The 19997-nt window shown below is 44.7% G+C and overlaps 5 protein-coding genes across 5 annotated transcripts; 2 read left to right on the plus strand and 3 right to left on the minus strand.

Annotated features, from left to right (window-relative positions):
* Positions 1–1397: 1397 nt before the first annotated feature.
* Positions 1398–3794, minus strand: DEU56DRAFT_759898 (uncharacterized protein; the record flags this gene model as incomplete). Its single annotated transcript, XM_041350370.1, has 10 exons — positions 1398–1621; positions 1854–1875; positions 1987–2100; positions 2148–2156; positions 2208–2286; positions 2417–2547; positions 2680–3026; positions 3332–3408; positions 3447–3586; positions 3645–3794. The coding sequence occupies 10 exons, from the start codon at positions 3792–3794 to the stop codon at positions 1398–1400; spliced, it is 1293 nt and encodes a 430-aa protein (XP_041203831.1).
* A 576-nt stretch (positions 3795–4370) lies between these two features.
* On the plus strand, positions 4371–6199 carry DEU56DRAFT_759899 (uncharacterized protein; the record flags this gene model as incomplete). Its single annotated transcript, XM_041350371.1, has 12 exons — positions 4371–4565; positions 4663–4714; positions 4845–4976; positions 5011–5030; positions 5082–5135; positions 5393–5436; positions 5534–5586; positions 5689–5753; positions 5830–5883; positions 5910–5938; positions 6041–6113; positions 6158–6199. 12 exons carry the CDS (start codon positions 4371–4373, stop codon positions 6197–6199), a joined length of 813 nt encoding a protein of 270 aa, XP_041203832.1.
* Positions 6200–9933: 3734 nt separating this feature from the next.
* DEU56DRAFT_873382 (P-loop containing nucleoside triphosphate hydrolase protein) lies at positions 9934–11090 on the minus strand (the record flags this gene model as incomplete). Its single annotated transcript, XM_041355856.1, has 3 exons — positions 9934–10008; positions 10107–10715; positions 10770–11090. 3 exons carry the CDS (start codon positions 11088–11090, stop codon positions 9934–9936), a joined length of 1005 nt encoding a protein of 334 aa, XP_041203833.1.
* Positions 11091–12605: 1515 nt separating this feature from the next.
* On the plus strand, positions 12606–15037 carry DEU56DRAFT_917278 (uncharacterized protein; the record flags this gene model as incomplete). The annotated part of the gene is made up of 13 exons (XM_041357973.1): positions 12606–12638; positions 12685–13149; positions 13189–13296; positions 13356–13429; positions 13487–13543; positions 13592–13664; positions 13715–13980; positions 14021–14045; positions 14112–14189; positions 14260–14437; positions 14490–14510; positions 14561–14805; positions 14861–15037. 13 exons carry the CDS (start codon positions 12606–12608, stop codon positions 15035–15037), a joined length of 1800 nt encoding a protein of 599 aa, XP_041203834.1.
* Positions 15038–17244: 2207 nt separating this feature from the next.
* On the minus strand, positions 17245–19880 carry DEU56DRAFT_923795 (uncharacterized protein; the record flags this gene model as incomplete). The annotated part of the gene is made up of 8 exons (XM_041358542.1): positions 17245–17778; positions 17834–17856; positions 17907–17935; positions 17986–18010; positions 18061–18136; positions 19454–19553; positions 19606–19679; positions 19773–19880. The coding sequence occupies 8 exons, from the start codon at positions 19878–19880 to the stop codon at positions 17245–17247; spliced, it is 969 nt and encodes a 322-aa protein (XP_041203835.1).
* Positions 19881–19997: the final 117 nt, after the last annotated feature.

The following is a 19997-nucleotide window of genomic DNA, read 5'->3' on the forward strand; positions in this document are numbered from 1 at the left end:
ATTTTGGATGAGGAGACGATTCCCCAAGGTGTTGAGCTTGGTACATCTAGAGTTCAGGGGATGTTGTGACATGAGAGATTCCGGACATCAGCAGAGACAAAATGAAGTGTCTTCCCAAAATTTTCAAGGTCACTGAAAATGACAGACCAAGTTTTGAAAGGACTGGAATTTTTTATGCGGTGATAAGCTTGGGGTCAGGGGGTGGTCTGGCACCAGAAGTCCTACAGTGTAAAAACATACAAACAAGCTTTTCCCACCATTTTCAAGGGTATGGAAGATGATGGACCAATTTTTGAGACACCAGGAATTTTTTATGAGACAGTAAGCTTGGTGCACCTGGAGGTCAGGGGTGGTCTGACACCAGAGGTCACAAACATCAGAAAACATCCAAACAACATTCTCCCCACCATTCTGAGGGCCACAGAAGATGATGGACCAAGTCCTGCGACACCAGTAATTTTTTGTGAGGTGGTAAGCTCGGTGCATCTGGAGGTGAGGGGGTGGTCGGACACCAGAGGTCACAAACATCAGCAAGTAACCAAAAAAGTTTCTCCCCACAATTTAAAAGGTCACAAAAGATGATGGACCAAGTCTTGAGACACCAGGAATTTTTATGAGATGGTAAGCGCTTGGTTCACCTGGGGGTCAGGAGGTGGTCTGAAACCCAAGGTCACAAACATCAGCAAGCATCCAAACAACTTTCTCCCCACCATTTTAAAGGTCACAGAAGATGATGGGCCAAGTTTGGGATTGCCAATAATTTTTGTGATGCTGTATGTCTTCTCCTCCCCCTACATCCACCCATGTTGGACAAAGATTTTGCAAAATTGGTTCAAGATCATGTAGTTACATGACTATGATACATATAAAGCCATCCTGATAAGATTCTAGCCTATCCCAATATGGTTATGGCGTCCCAATATAGATATTTGGTAGCAAGACATGGTCGGCAGTAAAATGATCATAACTCATGTTCCTGACAACCAATTTCTTCTGCAATAGCATCCCAGTGATGTGCTCCATGATATGAAATAGAGGTGTGCGATTTGTTAGTTCCAGACACTAACACTTTTAGTTCAGCGACCCACCACCACCACCGTTACAGTGACCTCACATGATGTCATATGGCCAAATACAGTAATTCTGTAATTTTTGAACATTTCACTGGTACATGGAGATGTGTCTTGATATTCACGTGTTGTTTACACATCGTATGCAATGTGACAAGACAGAAACATGCATATATTGATTCCTGAGTAATACTATGCAATTGGAACATACGAAATCTGCAAGAACATGAGATAGCAAGTGTAAGAAAGCAGAATCATAGCAAGCGAGTGAGAGTCTTGTACACGCAATTGTGAAAGCATGCAAAGAAAATGAAACAAACAAACTGACTATGCAGATTTACAAGCTTTCTTCACATTTGTGCCACCGGCGTTATTAATCTTATGCTTGCAGGTGCTTGGTCCAGGGTAATTCTCTTTATCATCATCAAAAACAGGCTTGAGCCATTGGGTCTCAGGAATGCCGGTGTCACATTGCTCAAGGCTCGTCAGCATGAATGTATTGAGGATGTTGAGTGGCAAAGGGTGACCATTGGGATGCTTAGGTGTGAGTACTGTGGGTGAACATCATCAAGATGCTGAATCATATTGTAGCGCCAGATAGCATCCACAAATACTGCTTCAGCACAAGACTTTTTCCCAGTGACAGGTGTTAGTGATGGATGGCAGAGTTTACACTTGAGTGGGACATTCCATGGGGTTGGTTCTTGGAACCAATATTGGCATTGACATATCAGAATACATGATGGTAAGGGTAGCATGTTTTGAGTGATACACTGCCCTTACTATTCAAGATCTTGATTTGAATCTTGCACTCGTCATGACCGGATCAGCCACAGAATCCACAAGGGTATATGAGACCAACCTGAAAATGGGTAAGTCTTGCTTGCTTGCTTGCAAACAAAACCTTGACACACACCTGCTCCTTTAGAGTCTTGTTGATGCTGTTAGATGCCTGCAAGATATGCAGACCAACATGTGCTTGCATTGAGTCGGTCTTTGCACCACATAGCAGACAGTCCTCCAGAGGTCCCTATTCTGCAGCAGCAAGCTGCTGACTTGCTTCAATGCAAAAGATACCTGTGGAGCCTGTATCACTGTGTTAGTAGGTATGATTAAGTTAAGAGACAAGAAACTTACCATTGGTAAGAGAAAAAGGAAACATAGAAGGATCAGAAGGGGTAGGGACACGGAGAATGTTTTTGATAGGAATTGAATGCTCACAGACGGTGTGCCAAAGAGTGTCACATGCAAGAGAAAGAGCCGACTCTTTGATGATCCACATGTTCCCAAGGTTATTCAATGCAAAAAACTTGTTGGAATTGATGTCAGACTGCATATGAACTCACATTGTCTTGGGGTTAACGAGTTTTATCAGACGTCCCAGCACTGTGATTTTAACAACCTTTTCCATGGTTTGCATGGTGCCTTGAATCTCCAAGTTCGTTGTGACATAATTCCCTGTCCAGAGCCAGGAGTGCTGATCAATAGGTCGGTGCATAGGGATCAATGTGAGAATTTAGCCGGTGATTTTAACATTGGGGGTGTGAACATTCGAGACAAGGATATGATGGCATGTAATACTGTGGTGTTTGATTGACGTGGAATGCACAAGTGCAATAGTGAGCAAGAGGTTGATGCGGATGATTGTGAGGAAAACATTGCTGATGATGAATTCCTGTCTGTTGAGAGACTTCACAATGAAATACTTATTGAGCACCCATTGACAGATCATTTCCTTGTGGATGTACTTCCTATAGATAAGAAGATAATCGTCTGGATTAATCCCAGGGCTGCTAACAAGAGCTGGAGTATCAGGACATGAGGTCGATGGAATGGTAAGGTCAATGTTCGAGCTTCCAAATGCAACACCATGAGTAAGGGCTTCCTCCAGTGTAAGGACATCCTCATCTAGCTCAGGCTCCTTTTCAACACTGATAGGACCAATAAGCATCACACCTGGTGGGGGTTGTATCCTATATGTCAGACCCACTCAGGTCCACTTAACCCCTAAGCATCGGACCCTAAACATCGGACCTACTCAGATCCTGAGCCTCGGAACGACTTGACAGTTAATTTCCAGTTCTGCTCCTATTCCATTGCCCCATTCATATAGTCCCCTTGTCCTAACCCCTATATTCTCAGATCCACTTGACAGTTAATATCTAACTTCATTCCCAATCATATCTCCTATGCTGAATCCATTCGATACTTCATCTCCATCTCTGTTTCTGTATTATTTTCCTTGTGCCTGTCAGTTTAACCTTTCCATATGTTCCTTGCATTGACCTGGATCTCTGCTGACTCCGTCCCCGTCGCACATGTCCATAGTATATAATACCTTGTAAACTCGTAGTAGTTCCTCAGTTCAAATATCACCTTAGATTATCCTCATTCTGTTTCCCTAGACTGGAATCTGTTCTCTTGGGTCTGGGATCCATTTCCATGGACCGGACCCCATTTCCCGGTCCAACCTCTGTGTCCTGGAATTGATTCCTCAGACTATACTCCGCCTCTACCTTTGGGTAGTCTACCTCCATCAGTTTTTACTCTGTACATTGTCTAGTGTAGTCTTACCTCTAGCTTTGGCCTCTCAGACATCCCATCCTTCTGTCCTTTCAGACATCCTGTCCTCTCGGACATCTCATCCTCCTGTCCTTCTGTCCTCTTGGACTTCCTGACTTCCTGTCTTTCTGTCCTTACACCTGTCTGTTCTGTCTGCCACATCTGCCGGACTAAAGCCCCTATTGTCCGGTGGACTAATCCTCTTATGTCAGCTGGACTAACCTTATGTTGGCCGGACTAACCCTCCTCACGTTGGCCAATGAACCCCCTTTATGTCGGCCGGACTAATCCTCTTATGTTGGCCGGACTAACCCTATGATTGGCCGGACTAACCCTCCTTACATTGGCTGATGAACCCTCCTTACATCGGCCGGACTAACCCCCTGAACATCGGCCTGACTCTTCCTTGGAAACACCTACCAGACTAACTATGAAAGATGATGGACTAAGTTTTGAGACACCAGGAATTTTTTATGAGACAGTAAGCTTGGTTCACCTGGGGGTCAGGGGGTGGTCTGACACCAGAGGTCACAAAGATCAGCAAATACCCAAACAACTTTCTCCACACCATTTTGAAGGCCACAGAGCATGATGGACCAAGGTTTAAAAGGCCATAAATTTTTTGTGAGGTGGTGGGCTTGGTACATCTGGAGGTTATGGGTGGTCAGACACCAGAGGTCACAAACATCAGAAAATACCCAAACAACTGTCTCCCCACCATTTTAACGGTCACAGAAGATGATAGGCCAAGTTTTGAAAGGTCAAGGATTTTTTGTGAGGCAGTGGGCTTGGTGCATCTGGAGGTCAGGGGATGGTCTAGCCCTGGAGGTCCTACCCAAAGGAAAACATGAGAGAAATTTTCTCTCCACCATTTTAAATGGTATGGAGGATGATGGACCAAGTTTCGAGATACTAGGAATTTTTTATGAAACAGTAAGCTTGGTTCACCTGGTGGTCAGCAGGTGGTCTGACACCCAAGGTCACAAACATAAGAAAACATCCAAACATGTTTCTCCCCACCATTTCAAAGGTCACAAAAGATGATGGACCGAGTTTTGAGACACCAGGAATTTTTTATGAAGGTGAGGGGGTGGTCTGACACCCAAGGTCACAAACACCAGCAAACACACAAACAAGTTTATCTCCACCAGTTTAAAGGCTACAGAAAATGATGACCAAGTTTCACAGGGGCTGGAATTTTTTGTGTGGTAGTACACCTGAAGGTCAGGAAGTGGTCTGGACTGGAGGTCCCATGCTGTGGTGAACACACAAACAACTTTATTCCCACCATTTTAAAGGTCATTGAAGATGATGGACCAAGTTTTGAAAGGCCAGATATTTTTTGTAAGTTGATGAGCTTGGTTCACCTGGGGGTCAGGGGTGGTCTTGACACCAGAGGTCCTATGCTGTAGCAAATAGCACAACAAGTTTCTTTCCATCATTTTACAGGGTATAGAAGATGATGGACCAAGTTTTGAGACACCAGGAATTTTTTATGAGATGGTAAGCTTGGTTCACCTGGGGGTCAGGGGGTGGTCGGACACCAGAGGCCATAAACATCAGAATAATCAAACAACATTCTCCCCACCATTCTAAAGGCCACAGAAGATGATGGACCAAGTGTTGAGACACCAGTAATTTTTTGTGAGATGATGAGCTTGGTGCATCTGCTGATGAAGGGACACTTTTACACCAGGAATCCTATACATCAACCTAACATCCAAAAAAGCTTCTCCCCATTATTATAAATGTTTCTCAAGATGATGCACCAAGTTTCGAAGGACAAGGAATTTTTTGTGATGTGGTAAGCTTGGTACACCTGGAGATCAGGGGGTGGTTTAGCACTGGATGTCTTACACTGAAGAAAACATGAAAGCAAGTTTCACTCCACCATTCTAAAGGCTACAAAAAATGATGGATCAAGTTTCAAAAGGGCAGGAATTTTTGCAAGGTGGTAAGCTTGGTTCGCCTGGGGATGGTCTGACATGAGAGGTCACAAACATCAGAAAACACCCAAACATCATCCCCCCCCCCCACCATTTAAAGGTTTCTGAAGATGATGGACAAAGTTTTAAGACGCTAGGAAATTTTTGTGAGGTGGTGGGCTTGGTGCATCTGGAGGTCAGGGGGTGGTGTGGCACTGGAGGTCTCATGCTGTGAAAAATGCCCAAACAAGTTTCTGCCCACTATTTTAAAGGTTTTTGAAGATGATGGACCAAGTTTCAAAAGGCTAGGAATTTTTTATGACATGGTAAGTTTAATACACCTGAAGGTCAGGGGGTAGTCTTGACTGGAGGTCCCATGCTGTGGGCAAACACCTCAAGAAGTTTTTGCCTATCAGTTTAAAGGTCACTAAAGATGATTGACCAAATTTTGAAAGGCCAGTAATTTTTTGTGAGGTGGTGCAGAAAACTCCCAAACAACATTCTCCCCACCATTATGAGGGCCACAAAAGATGATAAGCCAAGTTTCAAAATGCCAGTAAGTTTTTGTGAGGTGACCAGCTTTGTACACCTGGAGGTCAGGGGTGGTCTGGCACTGGATGTCCTACACTGAAGAAAACATGAAAGCAAGTTTCACCCCACCGTTTTAAAGGCTACAAAAAATGATGGACTAAGTTTCAGAAGGGCAGGAATTTTTTATAAGGTGGCAAGCTTGGTTCACCTGGGGTCAGGGGGGTGGTTTGACACCAGAGGTCACAAACATCAGAAAACACCCAAACAACATTCCCTCCACCATTCTAAAGGCCACAGAAGATGATAGGCCAAGTTTCAAAAGGCCCAGAATTTTTTGTGAGGTGGTGAGCTTGGTGCACCTAGAGGTCAGGAGGTGCTTTGATGCCAGAGGTCCTACACTATAGAAAACATCTGCACAAGTTTCTCTCCACCATTTCAAAGGCTCCAGAAGATGATGGACCAGGAATTTTTTGTGAGATCATAAGCTTGATCTACCTGAGGGTTGGAGGATGGTCTGACACCAGAGATCCCAAACAGAGACAAAATCAAGTTTCCCAATGCTATTTTAAATGTTACTGAAGATGATTGACCAAGTTTTGAGTGACTAGGAATTTTTTGTGGGGTGGTAAGCTTGGTGCATCTGGTGATGAAGGGATGCTTTTACACCAGGAATCCTATACATCAACGCACACCCAAATAAGCTTCTACCCATTATTTTAAATGTTTCTCAAGATGATGGACCAAGTTTCAAAGGACTAGGAATTTTTTATGAGACAGCGAGCTTGGTGCACCTGGAGGTCAGGGGTGGTCTGGCACTAAATGTCCTACACTAAAGAAAACATGAAAGCAAGTTTCTCCCCACCATTTTAAAGGCTACAGAAAATGGTGGACCAAGTTTCAAAAGGGCAGGAATTTTTTGCAAGGTAGTAGTAAGCTTGTTGCATCTGGCAATGAAGGAATGACCTTACACCAGAGATCTCACACTGAGGCAAACACCCAAACAAGTTTCTCTGCATCATTTTCAAGGCCACTGAAAAAGGTAAACCAAGTTTCAAAGAGCTAGGAATTTTTTGTGAGGTGGTAAACTTGGTACTCCTAGAGGTCAGGGGGTGGTCTGGCACTGGAGGTCCTATGCTGGAGCAAATAGCAAAAACAGTTTCTCCCCATCATTTTAAAGTTCGCCGAAGATAATGGACCAAGTTTTGAAAGGCCAGATATTTTTTGTAGGATAGTAAGCTTGGTACACCTAGAGGTCAGGGGGTGGTCTGGCACTAGAGGTCCTGTGCAATAGAAAATAGCAAAACAAGTTTCTCCCCATCATGTTAAAGTTTGCTGAAGATAATGAACCGAAAGACCAGGAATTCTTTATAAAATAGTACACCCGAAGGTCAGGAAGTGGTCTGGACTGGAGGTCCCATGCTGTAGTGAACACACAAACAACTTTCTCCCCACCATTTTAAAGGTCACTGAAGATGATGGACCAGACCAGGTTTTCAAAGGGCAGGTATTTTTTGTAAGTTGATGAGCTTGGTTCACCTGGGGGTCAGGAGATTTCTGACACCAAAGGTCCTATGCTGTAGCAAATAGCAAAACAAGTTTCTTCTGACCATTTTAAAGGGCACAGGATATGATAGACCAAGCTTCAGCTTGCAAAACTACTGGAGGCAAGCCTCCAAGGAAACAGGTAGGTTCCCAAATCCCATACATGTGCTACACTGATGAAATACCCAGTATAGGCCAGACAATAACCAAGGATCTTCTGATGGATCATTGTGTTTCTCAAACACAAGTCAAGACGTGGCAGAGACCATATCACTTTGCTCCAAATTTGCTGATTGGCTCAAGGGCCTTGGTGAGAGTGAAACAGATAAGCACATTCTAGAGGCTGTTGAGTGGAATGGCAGAAAATTCTTTCATCTAATTCAGTGTATGCTTGACTACAAATGCGCCTTAGAAGGGCTTGGAGAACACTTAGACATGAAGACCAAGCCTTCAGGACCCATCGGACTTTGCACAAAAGCCCTGCATGACTTCACTGATTTTTTGGATGCTGAAGCACAGGATGACATCTCTATTCCACTATCTCTTGCTATCAATTGGGATGGAAAACAACTTTTCTGTCTGGCAAAGTGCTGCCTAAGTTTCAATAATGCAATCAACGGTGAAGGTTCAGGTTCGGAGAGCTCATGATGATGGTATGTGTGTATATCATTTTCATTAGTGATTTTTGAGCACTAACAAGCAGGAAGACACATACAATTAGTTGCAGAATGGGAACAAGCACATCTGACTCTAAGGCTTTTGTGGTCTGTAGTCTGGTGGAATGTCCATGGTGCTATGTTGTACAAATTGGCATGTAGCTGTCTCAGTGTATTGGCAACCACAAAATAATACAGACCACAGTTACATAGACACTTTTACAGTCCATTCAACACCAAGAAAGTTACTGAATGCTCCATGACTCAATGGCAGAAGTTGCATGCACATTTGACACATCATGTAAGTATCTGGGTGGGAGGAGATTGTTGAGGAGAATGCCTACAAGTTATGACTGGCCCATCAAGCTGGCACCAAGCAAGATGTAAGTACATGACACTACTATTGTGTGATGTGACTCATCTGACTAGTGGTATACAGCCCAGTACGTGCATCAGTCATAATGCTGTCAACATGGCAGATACAAAGTCCTTGCATGGTCTGGCCATGGTGGCTGATTTCCAGTGTTTCCTTGAGTCAATATTAATGAACATGTAAACTGTATCCCATTTGTATCCCTCCTGCTCTATCTACAGTCATGAGCACACATTCTCCCCACTATTTTAAAGGCTGCAGAAGACAATGTATCAAGTCTTGTGACTCTAGTAATTTTTTGTGAGGCAGTGGGCTTGGTGCATCTGGAGATCAGGGGATGGTCTGACCCTGGAGGTCCTATTCTGAAGAAAACATGAGAGAGAGTTTCTCCCACCATTTTAAAGGGTATGAAAGATGATGGACCAAGTTTTGAGACACCAGGATTTTTTTGTAAGGTGGTAAGCTCAGTGCATCTGGAGGTCAGGGGTGATCAGACACCAGAGGTCTCAAACATCAGCAAACACCCAACCAAGTTTCTCCCTGCCATTTTAAAGGCCACAGAATATGATGGACCAAGTCTTGAGACACCAGTAATTTTTTGTGAGGTGGTAAGCTCAGTGCATCTGGAGGTAAGGGGCAGACTCCTACCCACTCGGCAAGGGTGTTTTCAGCAAATCCGAGGGCAAGTTGAGACTTTGTACTTATTTGTACCTGATTACTTAACTTTTTTGAACTTTATATTGTGCTGAACACCCTAAGCCGACTGGCACAACTTGCTGTGGCGCGACGGTGTGGTCCTGTTTACATACTCATCTAAATGGTAATCTGAGCCGTCGACCGGCCATAACAGCCGTTTTTGGTTCCGTCCTTAATGAAGCGTGACAATACAATCACTGAAAGGATAATCGCATTTCGGTACACTAGAAGATACCAGACCATGGTTTTCGACAGCGCCATAACCAACGTCATCCGAAGCCTTGAAGAGAATCACCTGTCGATAAATGAGCTCATTGACAACATCCTTCACAGTACCAATGAACATCACCTGGTAGCACGCAGGAGTATCGAAGACGACGCGGGAAATATATGTAGACACGTTTACGCAAACTGCGTGTCGCGGCCGGTGGTTTTTGATTGGGCCATGGATACTGTTTCAAAGGTAGTGTTCGAAGAATTACAGGAGTTAGCGCACGAGCGCAGTGGTTTGCATTTCCGTCCTACAACAGCAACAGCAGAACAGTTAGAAGGAGGTTTCTTGTCCAGGATTGCTGGAATTATGCAGGCAGTAGCGCCTCACCTTTGGCATCTCGTGGTTTTGCTCCTGCGGTCTCCTCGTAAACGGGCTGCGCCTGCAAGCACTGGCCATAAGACTCGAGAGGAAGACCGGGAAATGGATTTGGGAGAGTTTGGGGGTGACGAGGCAGATCTGGAACAAGGGAAAGAAAACCATTCCCGCAGCATCAGTACAACATATCCCCCAGATATCCCCACTTTGAAGTCTTTCTACTATGTCTCTTCGAAACTGAGGACTCATTCCCGAGTGAAACCATACTATTTTATCTTGGTTTTCTTGCGCAACTTGTGAACGCAAGAACTCCGCAATTTGCTCAGTTTCTTTCCTACTGTTTGCAAATACAAAGAAAGGGTCTTCTCCATTGAAGCACAGGACTCGAAGTAGGTCGAACATTGAATTGAGTGGATACATCATCTTCTCGACTCGGAAATGAATATTTGGGCGGTCATTTGATCGATGCACCTTGACCAAGTTAGGGCGTATGTGGAGCTTCTCGATGACATCGTCGATGACGTGGGGGGGCATAGTGGCAGACGCACAATGGAATGGTGTCTCTCGTGGAAGAAGCCATCTAAGGGATCCAAGTTCGGTATACTCTGGCCGGAAATCTCCCCATTCAGAGACACAGTGGGACTCGTCAAGAGTGACATTGAAAAGTTGTTTCTCGAACTTCTTGTCATCCAGCAGGCGAATGAAGCGCTGGTCGGTCCGGGCTCGTTCTGGACTGATGATGATTGCACGATATTTGAAATTTGCAATGTCCTGCAAGTAATTTCAATTAGGTTGTGCACCGTGACAGGGATGGGGCTATGGCACCTTGTAAGCCTCGTCTGTTGCTGTTGTGGCATTTAGGGTAATAGCTGGGATGTTAGCTACTCGTGTTTCATCTACATTCTTGTCGCCAAGGATGTTCAATGGAGTAATAAGAATCATAACTCCATTGTCGTTGAAGAGCAATGGAATCCAGAAACACAAAGTTTTGCCAGATCCAGTGGAAGAAATAGTAAAAACATCATTTCTTTTCAGTTGCTCCTGTGCAGATTGAAGCTGCCATTTGCATGGAGTAAACCCAAATATCTCTTCGACAACGTGCTGCATGTCGAGCATCTCTGGGACGACAAACTTCAAGGCAGACATATGCAGGGACAGGAGCGTGCTCAAGAAGGCAGCCGTGGAAAGAAATGTTACGCTGTCACACTCTGTTTACAACTAAAAATGGCTGTATGGGCCGGTCTGTGCCATCCGACTGATATACAAACACGACCACACTTGCAAGTTGTGCCAGTCGGCTTAGGGTGTTCAGCACAATATAAAGTTCAAAAAAGTTAAGTAATCAGGTACAAATAAGTACAAAGTCTCAACTTGCCCTCGGATTTGCTGAAAACACCCTTGCCGAGTGGGTAGGAGTCTGGGTAAGGGGGTGGTCTGACACCCAAGGTCACAAACACCAGCAAACACACAAACAAGTTTCCCCCCACCATTTTAAAGGCCACAGAAGATGATAGACCAAGTCTTGAGACACCAGGAATTTTTTGTGAGGCTGTGGGCTTGGTGCATCTGTAGGTGAGGGGGTGGTCTGAAACCCAAGGTCACAAACATCAGCAAGCACCCAAACAACTTTATCCCCACCATTTTAAAGGTCACAGAAGATGATGGGCCAAGTTTTGGATTGCCAATAATTTTTTGTGATGCTGTGTGTCTTCTCCTCCCCCTACATCCACCCATGTTGGACAAAGATTTTGCCAAATTGGTTCAAGATCATGTAATTACATGACTATGATACATATAAAGCCATCCTGATTAGATTTTAGCCTGTCCCAATATGGTCATGGCATCCCAATATAGATATTTGGTAGCAAGACATGGTCGGCAGTAAAATGATCATAACTCATGTTCCCGACCACCAATTTCCTTAAAAGTTGGTGCAATAGCATCCCAGTGATGTGCTCCATGATATGAGATAGTCAGAAAGGCCAAAAAATGTGCGATGTTATATATAATATATAGCCATAGCATGTATAGTCATTTTTAATGACAAAGTCAGAAGCTAACGAGACCAGAGCTCTTATCGCAACTATCTGTCAACTAGGTGGATGTCCCTGTCCAAGATGTTTGATTCCAAAGAGTCGACTGCACAATCTTGGTATGACTCGAGATAGACAGCAGCGCACTACACACCAGCGCTCAGATGGCGATCAGGAACAATTGGTTGTCGCCGCTAGGAAACTTATATATGAAAAGAATTATGGAGTAGACAGCACTGCGGTAGAAAATCTACTGAAACCTTGCTCTTGGGTGCCAACCTATGTAAGCAACTTGATTGATTCTTTCGGCCAAGCTGACAGGTTGTCAGAACACCTTTTCTAAGTGTCTTAGTTGTCGAGGCTTCAATATATTTGAAGTGCTAGTGGTGGATCTTCTTCATGAAGTGGAACTTGGAGTTTGGCGCTCACTCCTAATACATTTACTTAGGATTATACGTTCTATTGATAAAGATCTAGTGCATGAGCTAGACAGGAGGTCTGGTAACTTTTTCCTTCTCAATGAGATGAATGCTCATTTGTTATGTCCTCTCATAGATACCGACTGGTTCCATCATTTGGACGATCTACTATAAGAAGATTTACCGCGAATACATCAGAGCTATCCAACATGGCAGCGCGTAATTTCGAAGATCTCCTCCAGGTACGTGCGACGTGTAGGCTAGATTAGCTCCGCTGATTTTCTGAAGTGTGCTATACCGGTATTCGATGGTCTTTTTCCCGCTACTCAAAACCAGATAGTGCAGGACCTTCTTTTCACCCTGGCTCATTGGCACGGCCTATCAAAGCTCCGCATGCATTCAGATTTGACGTTGGATATCTTTGATGCAACTACTACTGATATCGGCAACCAGCTCCGTGACTTCAAGGTCAAGGTATGCTCAGTCCACGATGCCAAAGAGCTTGACAAGGAAGTGAATGCACGTTCGCGCTGTCAAGCAAAAGAAGCAGTTCGTCGGACCCAGGCTGGCAAGAACAACAAATCTGTTACCAATGGCCTCCTTACTACTACGGCGGTAGAGGAACCAGTGGATCACAACAAACTTCGTAGGACAGTTTCCTTCAACCTGCAGACTTACAAGATCCACGCTCTCGGAGACTATGTGTCTTGTATTCGACGCTTCGGAACAACCGACTCTTACAGTACTGAACCGGTAAGCTTTGACAATTGCAGCTGTACTGATTATCTGAAGCATCTGGACAGGGAGAATTGGAACACCGCACTGGCAAGAGATGATATCTTAGAACAGATAGGAAATCCTTCATACGCCAGCTCACTCAAATTGAGCGTCGCCAAACCCGTATTAGGTGTATCAAGAATCGTCTTGAAGAACCAAGAGCTAATCGATGCCTTTAACAGAAGAAGATTCCGCTGGACCGCAGTACACCTGCGTGGCCGACGCAGTTGGGGCGGTACGCCCAAAAGGTAAGAAGGTGAGCACCCATTACTTTTGATATCATTATATCCACGCTGACTTTTACCATATACAGGGTGCCACCTCTAGTTCCAGACTTTACAGTGCAGGGGCTGCAATTCGACCTTCTTAAGTCGGTTTTTGCTTTCTAATAGTAGCGCTTTGACTCTGACATTGGCAGGAATGAGGTTTATGGGGAATGGGAGGAGTTTGTTCATCTGTCCGGAGCCACCTACTACTACAATAGGACAAGGGTGAGCACCAATTGCATGTACACATTTCACTTACTTTTTTGGAAATGTAGAAAGCATACACTGGATTCAATGTAAGGGATTGCTCTAGTGATTGCCTTGACAAATTTGAAGCTTGGGTCAAAGCAACGCGAGCCCAAGCACATGAAGATCTCTTATTAGTTGCTGAGCCGGCGAGGACTCAGAATGTGGATGGGGATGTCTACCTCTATTATCTGGTGGCACTGGAGGCACGCATCATCGGCTGGCTGGAAACTTTTGATGGCACCCATCTTTTCAGAGAATGCGACTCTGCCCGCCAATGGAATCATAAACATATGTGACCTTTTTATGTCTCTACCTGACCTTACATTGTGCAGGACTCGAACTGGAGGCCCAATTTTGGTAAGTGATCATAGATGGCGGCATAGCATGATTTATTCACGAAACTACACAACAGGAAGCATGTAGAGTTTTTCCCCCGAGACTTCAAGTTGGATCGCATCTTTCTACGACAATTGCGAACTGAACTTGATTGGTTTCACGCAGGTGAGTTCTATAGCATGCAGCACTGAATAGCGTGACCTGAATAAACAACAGACGCATTGACGTTAGAAAGTTCCACCTCGGCGACTATATTTTCCAACAGGGAAACTATGGAGAAACTCATCAATTGATTAGCCAGTCTCGGTATGTTCCCGCGTGTTGCTCTATCTTATCGCACCTTGATGACCGGATATTAGATGATCTTTCAGAATCTGAAGGAATCATAACAGAACCAGGTGTTGCATTGCTTGGTTAGTAAGCCTCTAAGAACCAATGATTATATACTTATCTCATTACCGACAGGTAGACTATATCACATGCTTCGTCAGTTGTCTCCTCATCTTAACAGACATTGACGCTGAGTACTAATACAGGCCATCATCAATACCTGAACTACTTTGGCCAACCTGAAGCCCGCCTATTACGAACCCATTCAATGGGCCCAGGGACTAGAACGCAGGGACCTTTTCCTTTCATACTTACAGTTGCTATGTTATGCCTTCCAGTTTTGGTTCGCGAACACCTTAAGCAGATTTATGTAGACGGTCTGGTCAATTATCTTGACCTCAAAGACTTCATCAATGACTTCAACATTCAGAACAATGCGCAAATCACCTTGGTAAGTAACATTTCAGATCATGGAGGATTTCTTGTCATTTAACACCCTATGACAGGCAGGGGTCATCATGGTGATCAATGCCGGTTTCCTTGCTGTACAAGGTGTCGGTACTGGATTGGTCGCAGAGTCTATGTTGAAGGGATCTATCATTTTTTGTGTGGGCTGCCTGTTTGCGGGCATGTTTAATGGTGGCGGGCCTGTACCAAAGGTCCTCAATGTTGCGGCCAGATGATAGAGAGTAGCCATTGAGTAACTATGGGGTGTTACATTACATAGTCATCCAATATCATCACCAAGAATTGAGAGGCGGATGACCAAAGGAGTGAGATGATGAACCTATGCTTAAATGTCACCCAAAAGGCCAATGGTAGCAGGCCCACACCAAAGGCCATCAATGTTGCGGCCAGATGATAGAGAGTAGCCATTGAGTAGCTATGGGGTGTTACATTACATAGTCATCCAATATCATCACCAAGAATTGAGAGGCGGATGACCAAAGGAGTGAGATGATGAACCTATGCTTAAATGTCACCCAAAAGGCTGGCGGTAGCACGCCCATACCAAACGCCCTCAATGTTTCAGCCAAATCATAGAGAGTAGACATTGAATAACTATGTGGTATCTTACAGTCAACCATTAACAAGGTTGGTCCTGATGTACTTTGTTTGTACCATCTTATCAAATGTAACTAGACAAACCTAAGACTCGGTGATTTCCTGATGAATGTAGTGGGGACGAGGACAGTGTGCAGGCAGATATGGCGGCAGGACGTGGTATTGACAGAGAACGAACACGTTGGAGGGGGTAGGGCAGTGCCTAGGGTAGTGTCCGATTACTTGGGTTGTCGGCAATTGTGTGTTGTACCGCCCTGGAACGTTGTGCATGTGGAGGAAAGGAGGAAAGGGCGTGGGAAGCCGCCCGCCCTTTCACAAGGTTTGGAATAAGTCGGGGGTTGCAGGAAGTGCCAGCTGCTAAGAGAGGGCGGGATGTATACCCGAACAGGGCTTACTCTTTTGGGCGGGGTAGAGAGAAGAGCTGTAAGGTAAAATGGGTATTTGGTGCGTGATTAAACACTGGTGTTGGAGAATTACAACACCCAAGCCTTATTAAACTTGGTGAGACATGTAATCACCAAGCTTTATAAGGCTTACTTATTGGGAAGGCCAGGTGCTTTTGTGTGTGTGGACAGAATGGTATAACTTTACAGGTCAGTGTGCTACTGGACAGTAGCACATAATATTTTTTGTCACAGTGTTAAAATATTGTACATAACACAATTCTCTGTGGGCGTCTGTGGCGGTCTGTACAGGAACTAACAGAATGAAGTGTTATTGTAGTTAAGTGTACAGAAGGGACTAAGCTGTGCATCTTTTGTTCTGTACAGAACGAAGTAGTTTGCTGATGCAATGGAATGTCGAAATGACCACCAGCTGCCAAAACTCACTCAAAGAGCAAGGGTAAGGGTAAGCAAAGGTGCATCGAGGATTCAGGAGATGAGGAAGATCATCAGCAGGTAAAATGTGCAAAGAGGCAAACACGCAGGAGGTAGACGGGTGAATATTTTTGTTGCATAGTACGTTCCTGTCATCTTATTGGCCTAGTACTCATATCTTATTACAGGACTCCTTCACTTTTCCATTCCACTCAGCATTCACACTTTCACACTTTCACTATGGTTCTCTGTTCAAGTGTTTCATTTTCTCTTCACGATGCATGCCTTACTTCCAGATCCTGCCCAATAGATGAGTGGACTCATTGCATTGACGCGTGTTTTGTACATTACAGTGTATTACAAGTTCTTGTTGCTTCGTATAGATTGATAATACATCACATTGCATGAATATATCAGAGTGATACACAATATCTGAACTATCTACATGATGAACAATTTCTGAACTATCTACACGATGAACAAAGTCGCAAGCTGAAGTATGACGTAGACGCATATGTTGATCGAACTTCGCATTCCCTAGGATGGCAATACATACTGAGCCCGGCAGCCGATACATCCGACGGTATTGATACCGCAGACATGACCATACATAGTCATGTCTGGGCTGAGTAATTTTTGTGATGACATTTGAGTAGGACGATGACCTCAAGCGCTTGACAAGACTTGCGTGACTACTCTACGACATCGCGCAAACATGTCTTCTCTCTGAAGGGGGCTCGCTCCAACATGTACGCCGCCACCAGTAAGAACAAATATGATAGTAGTAGGGCGATTTCGATTTCAATCGCAAGATGCCATCGCAAGCTGCAGGACATGACCAAATTTCCGTTTCGCTATTGTTAGCTTGCATGGCTTGTACATTCATGATCTGCACAACTCACTCAATGTCTAGTTGCCTTTGAACACGATTACCGCATATTGCATGTTCCTGTCGTTGTTCAAAAATCTACAACATCACTTTTAGCGGTCTCGGTGCTCTGTTAGATCTAACACCTGGAGCCACAGAGACAACGGCACGAAAAATGATAGAGCAAGGACATCTGAAAGGGTCGATTGATCATGTCGATAAGTTCATCTGGTTCGATGCAGCAGGACAACAAGATGACGTTCAAGGCATAGCAAGTGGTCTTGGTGATGTAGAGCAGACAAACGAGGACACTGGTGCTCCGTTCACTAAGTGGTGGGACTTGTAAATTTGCATGACCGCGGCAAATGTACGTCCCAGGAATCCACTCAGATAGCTCTCCAGCTGATTTGATTGGCAGGTGGAGACTATTGTGCAACACCTGGCTGAGAAAGGTCTTGTCCAACAACCAGCGGTTACAGCATGAAATGGTTGTGATTTTTGTAAAGAGATCCTTGGCAGCTTGCAGCATCTCTTCGGCCCTGGACACCTTGTTGAGGTAGGCTGTACGTCCTCCCACAACGTGCACGACACTGTCTACATTTTCAGTGTCCGGCCGTCTGCACAATGAAGTGCGCTTTGCCATTGCCCAGTCCAGATTTTGGACAGAGCGCACCTAAGTGTTTACAACAGTAAGAATCAGTATATTACTACGCAGCCGCAGAACTCACTTCCATCAAAGTTGCTGATTTGCCTGCAAAAAGGTCAGTGATATGATTGCGAGTTATGTTACATGTGACTTACGCAACAACGCATACGGCCCTACATCATCCCTAAAATGCTCATAAGATGCTGCTGCGCAAAGTAAGGCGGTGCAGCTCACTTGGTGAATACAACAGTGACAATGCCTAGATGAAATTGAGAAAGACTGCTGAGGTTTATGACACAAGAATGCTACCTCTTATGGCCCAGCGTCCAGCGTACTGTTGGATCTGTAGAATAACATTTTGGCCCTGTTCATTGTTATGGAAGTTCTGAATTTTAGTGATGACAAGAACAAGGGGACGGCGGCACCCACACCGCATAGCAACTTCATGTAGCTTATCTGGCGCTGGACTATCTTGTTAAATCCAAACCCAGCCTCGTAGCTTTCTTTACCACGCACCATGTTCAATATCAATTGCGGGACCGCCTGCAAACCATAAATGTGTTGGTTATAACACTGAAAGCATCAATCGAAGATTTCATACCGGATCGAGGGTCCTAGTCTCTGGAACAGTCCCGCCAGCAGATCCTCGCTAAATTCATAGGTTTAAAGGATTCCCTAGGCGCAAACGAAACACCAACAAAAAAAGAGCCCCATATCCGCGGTTAAATGACTCGAGTCTTGGGTCATGACTTGGTCATGACCGTAAATGACAGGATCCTCACTGATCCTCATCTCATTCGCGAGGCAGTGGTTTGTTGGCACTGTTACGTGCCAGAACCTCAGAGTAGATCTATAATATTGATAGATCACCGGATCAGCAAACAGAAGCAAGCAGTCTCAGAGTCAAGAATGACCTCATGAAGATGGGATACGACTACTAACCTCACAAGTCTCCCGTATGTTTTCAGACCTTGATAGAAGGAAGACAATCGTTCCTTCTACCTGGACCACTTGTGGAGCCATCCTTCCACCCTTCATGAACAATTGTATACACTGTGTACACAGCGCTCCGAGTCCGTCGAAATTCTCTGTGATGTCGAAGCACATACTAGATTCATGTCCGCATCTGTCTGAACTTCTGAATGATTCAGTCAAAGGCACATGCTGCGGAATTCATGTCAGAGCGCTGACCTCTGTGGGGTTCTGAAAATGAAGTACATACTGATTATTACTGAATCCACTGATACTCAGTCAATGCCTGAGTGTCCATTGATTTGGCCTGTACTCATCCAGTCCTCGTTTCTCGAAGCCAACAAGACAAAGGATGAAAGGTTACGGTAATAACTTGCCCTGCGGTCGCCTATTGACAACGCTTTACCGCTCTGCGTCCATTGTGACGGCTAAACGTCTTTTCACGGACAGTTTTGGTCCTCATTCACCTTTATTTGTGCTCTGAGAAAATGAGCAGGATACCATGAACTGCTTGTCGCGAGCACGGAAATACAATACAGCTGTGGTTTCGGGAACTGGACTGAGTAGTTGTGCAACACTGTCACGGTGTTTGCCCAAGTATATACCCTATATTTTCAGTACTCCGCTAAAGAATATCCTCCAAAATATCGAGATAAGGATACTACTGGGGCCGCATCCTGCCTGGCCCTGGGCCATAACTAGCGAGCACCAAAATAAGCAAAAAACCCACCACAATGCCGAGTGTAGTAAGGGATGCAATCATTACCGGCGCGGAAGGCTTGAAGTCTGTGACGACACCTGAGAGAAACCCGAGAATGGAACCCGTTACACTGCCAGTAATTCTATGAGAGACACAAGTAATCACGATCAAATATTGCTTACCTCAGTACACAGAAAGAAGTTGGTATGCCTGTAATGACGATGAACATCTTTGTCTTACGTTGCAGGTAATATAACTGTGAGATTGGCAAGGTCAGTTAGGGTTCAAAAGGATAGTGTAAATCGAACCGCAAGTCCATGGATCTCATTCTCTCGCCAAAGTGTCGCACCATCGTGCCCGCGAAAATACAACCGACACCAAAAAGTAAAGCAAGAGCATATAACTTGTGAGGCTCTGTCGCGCCTAGACCTGGAATGGCGAGGATGGCGATATCCATGGCGATAGAGACTCCTGCCTATCAGGACAAAAACTAAATAGAGGTATTCTCCTTTACGTGGCACTTACCAGGGTGATTTGACCTTGCGCTTGACTGCTGAAATCGTTGATAAAATGA

The sequence above is a fragment of the Suillus clintonianus genome (assembly GCF_016758775.1).
Source record: "Suillus clintonianus strain FC179 chromosome Unknown DEU56scaffold_103, whole genome shotgun sequence".
Lineage (NCBI taxonomy): Eukaryota > Fungi > Basidiomycota > Agaricomycetes > Boletales > Suillaceae > Suillus > Suillus clintonianus.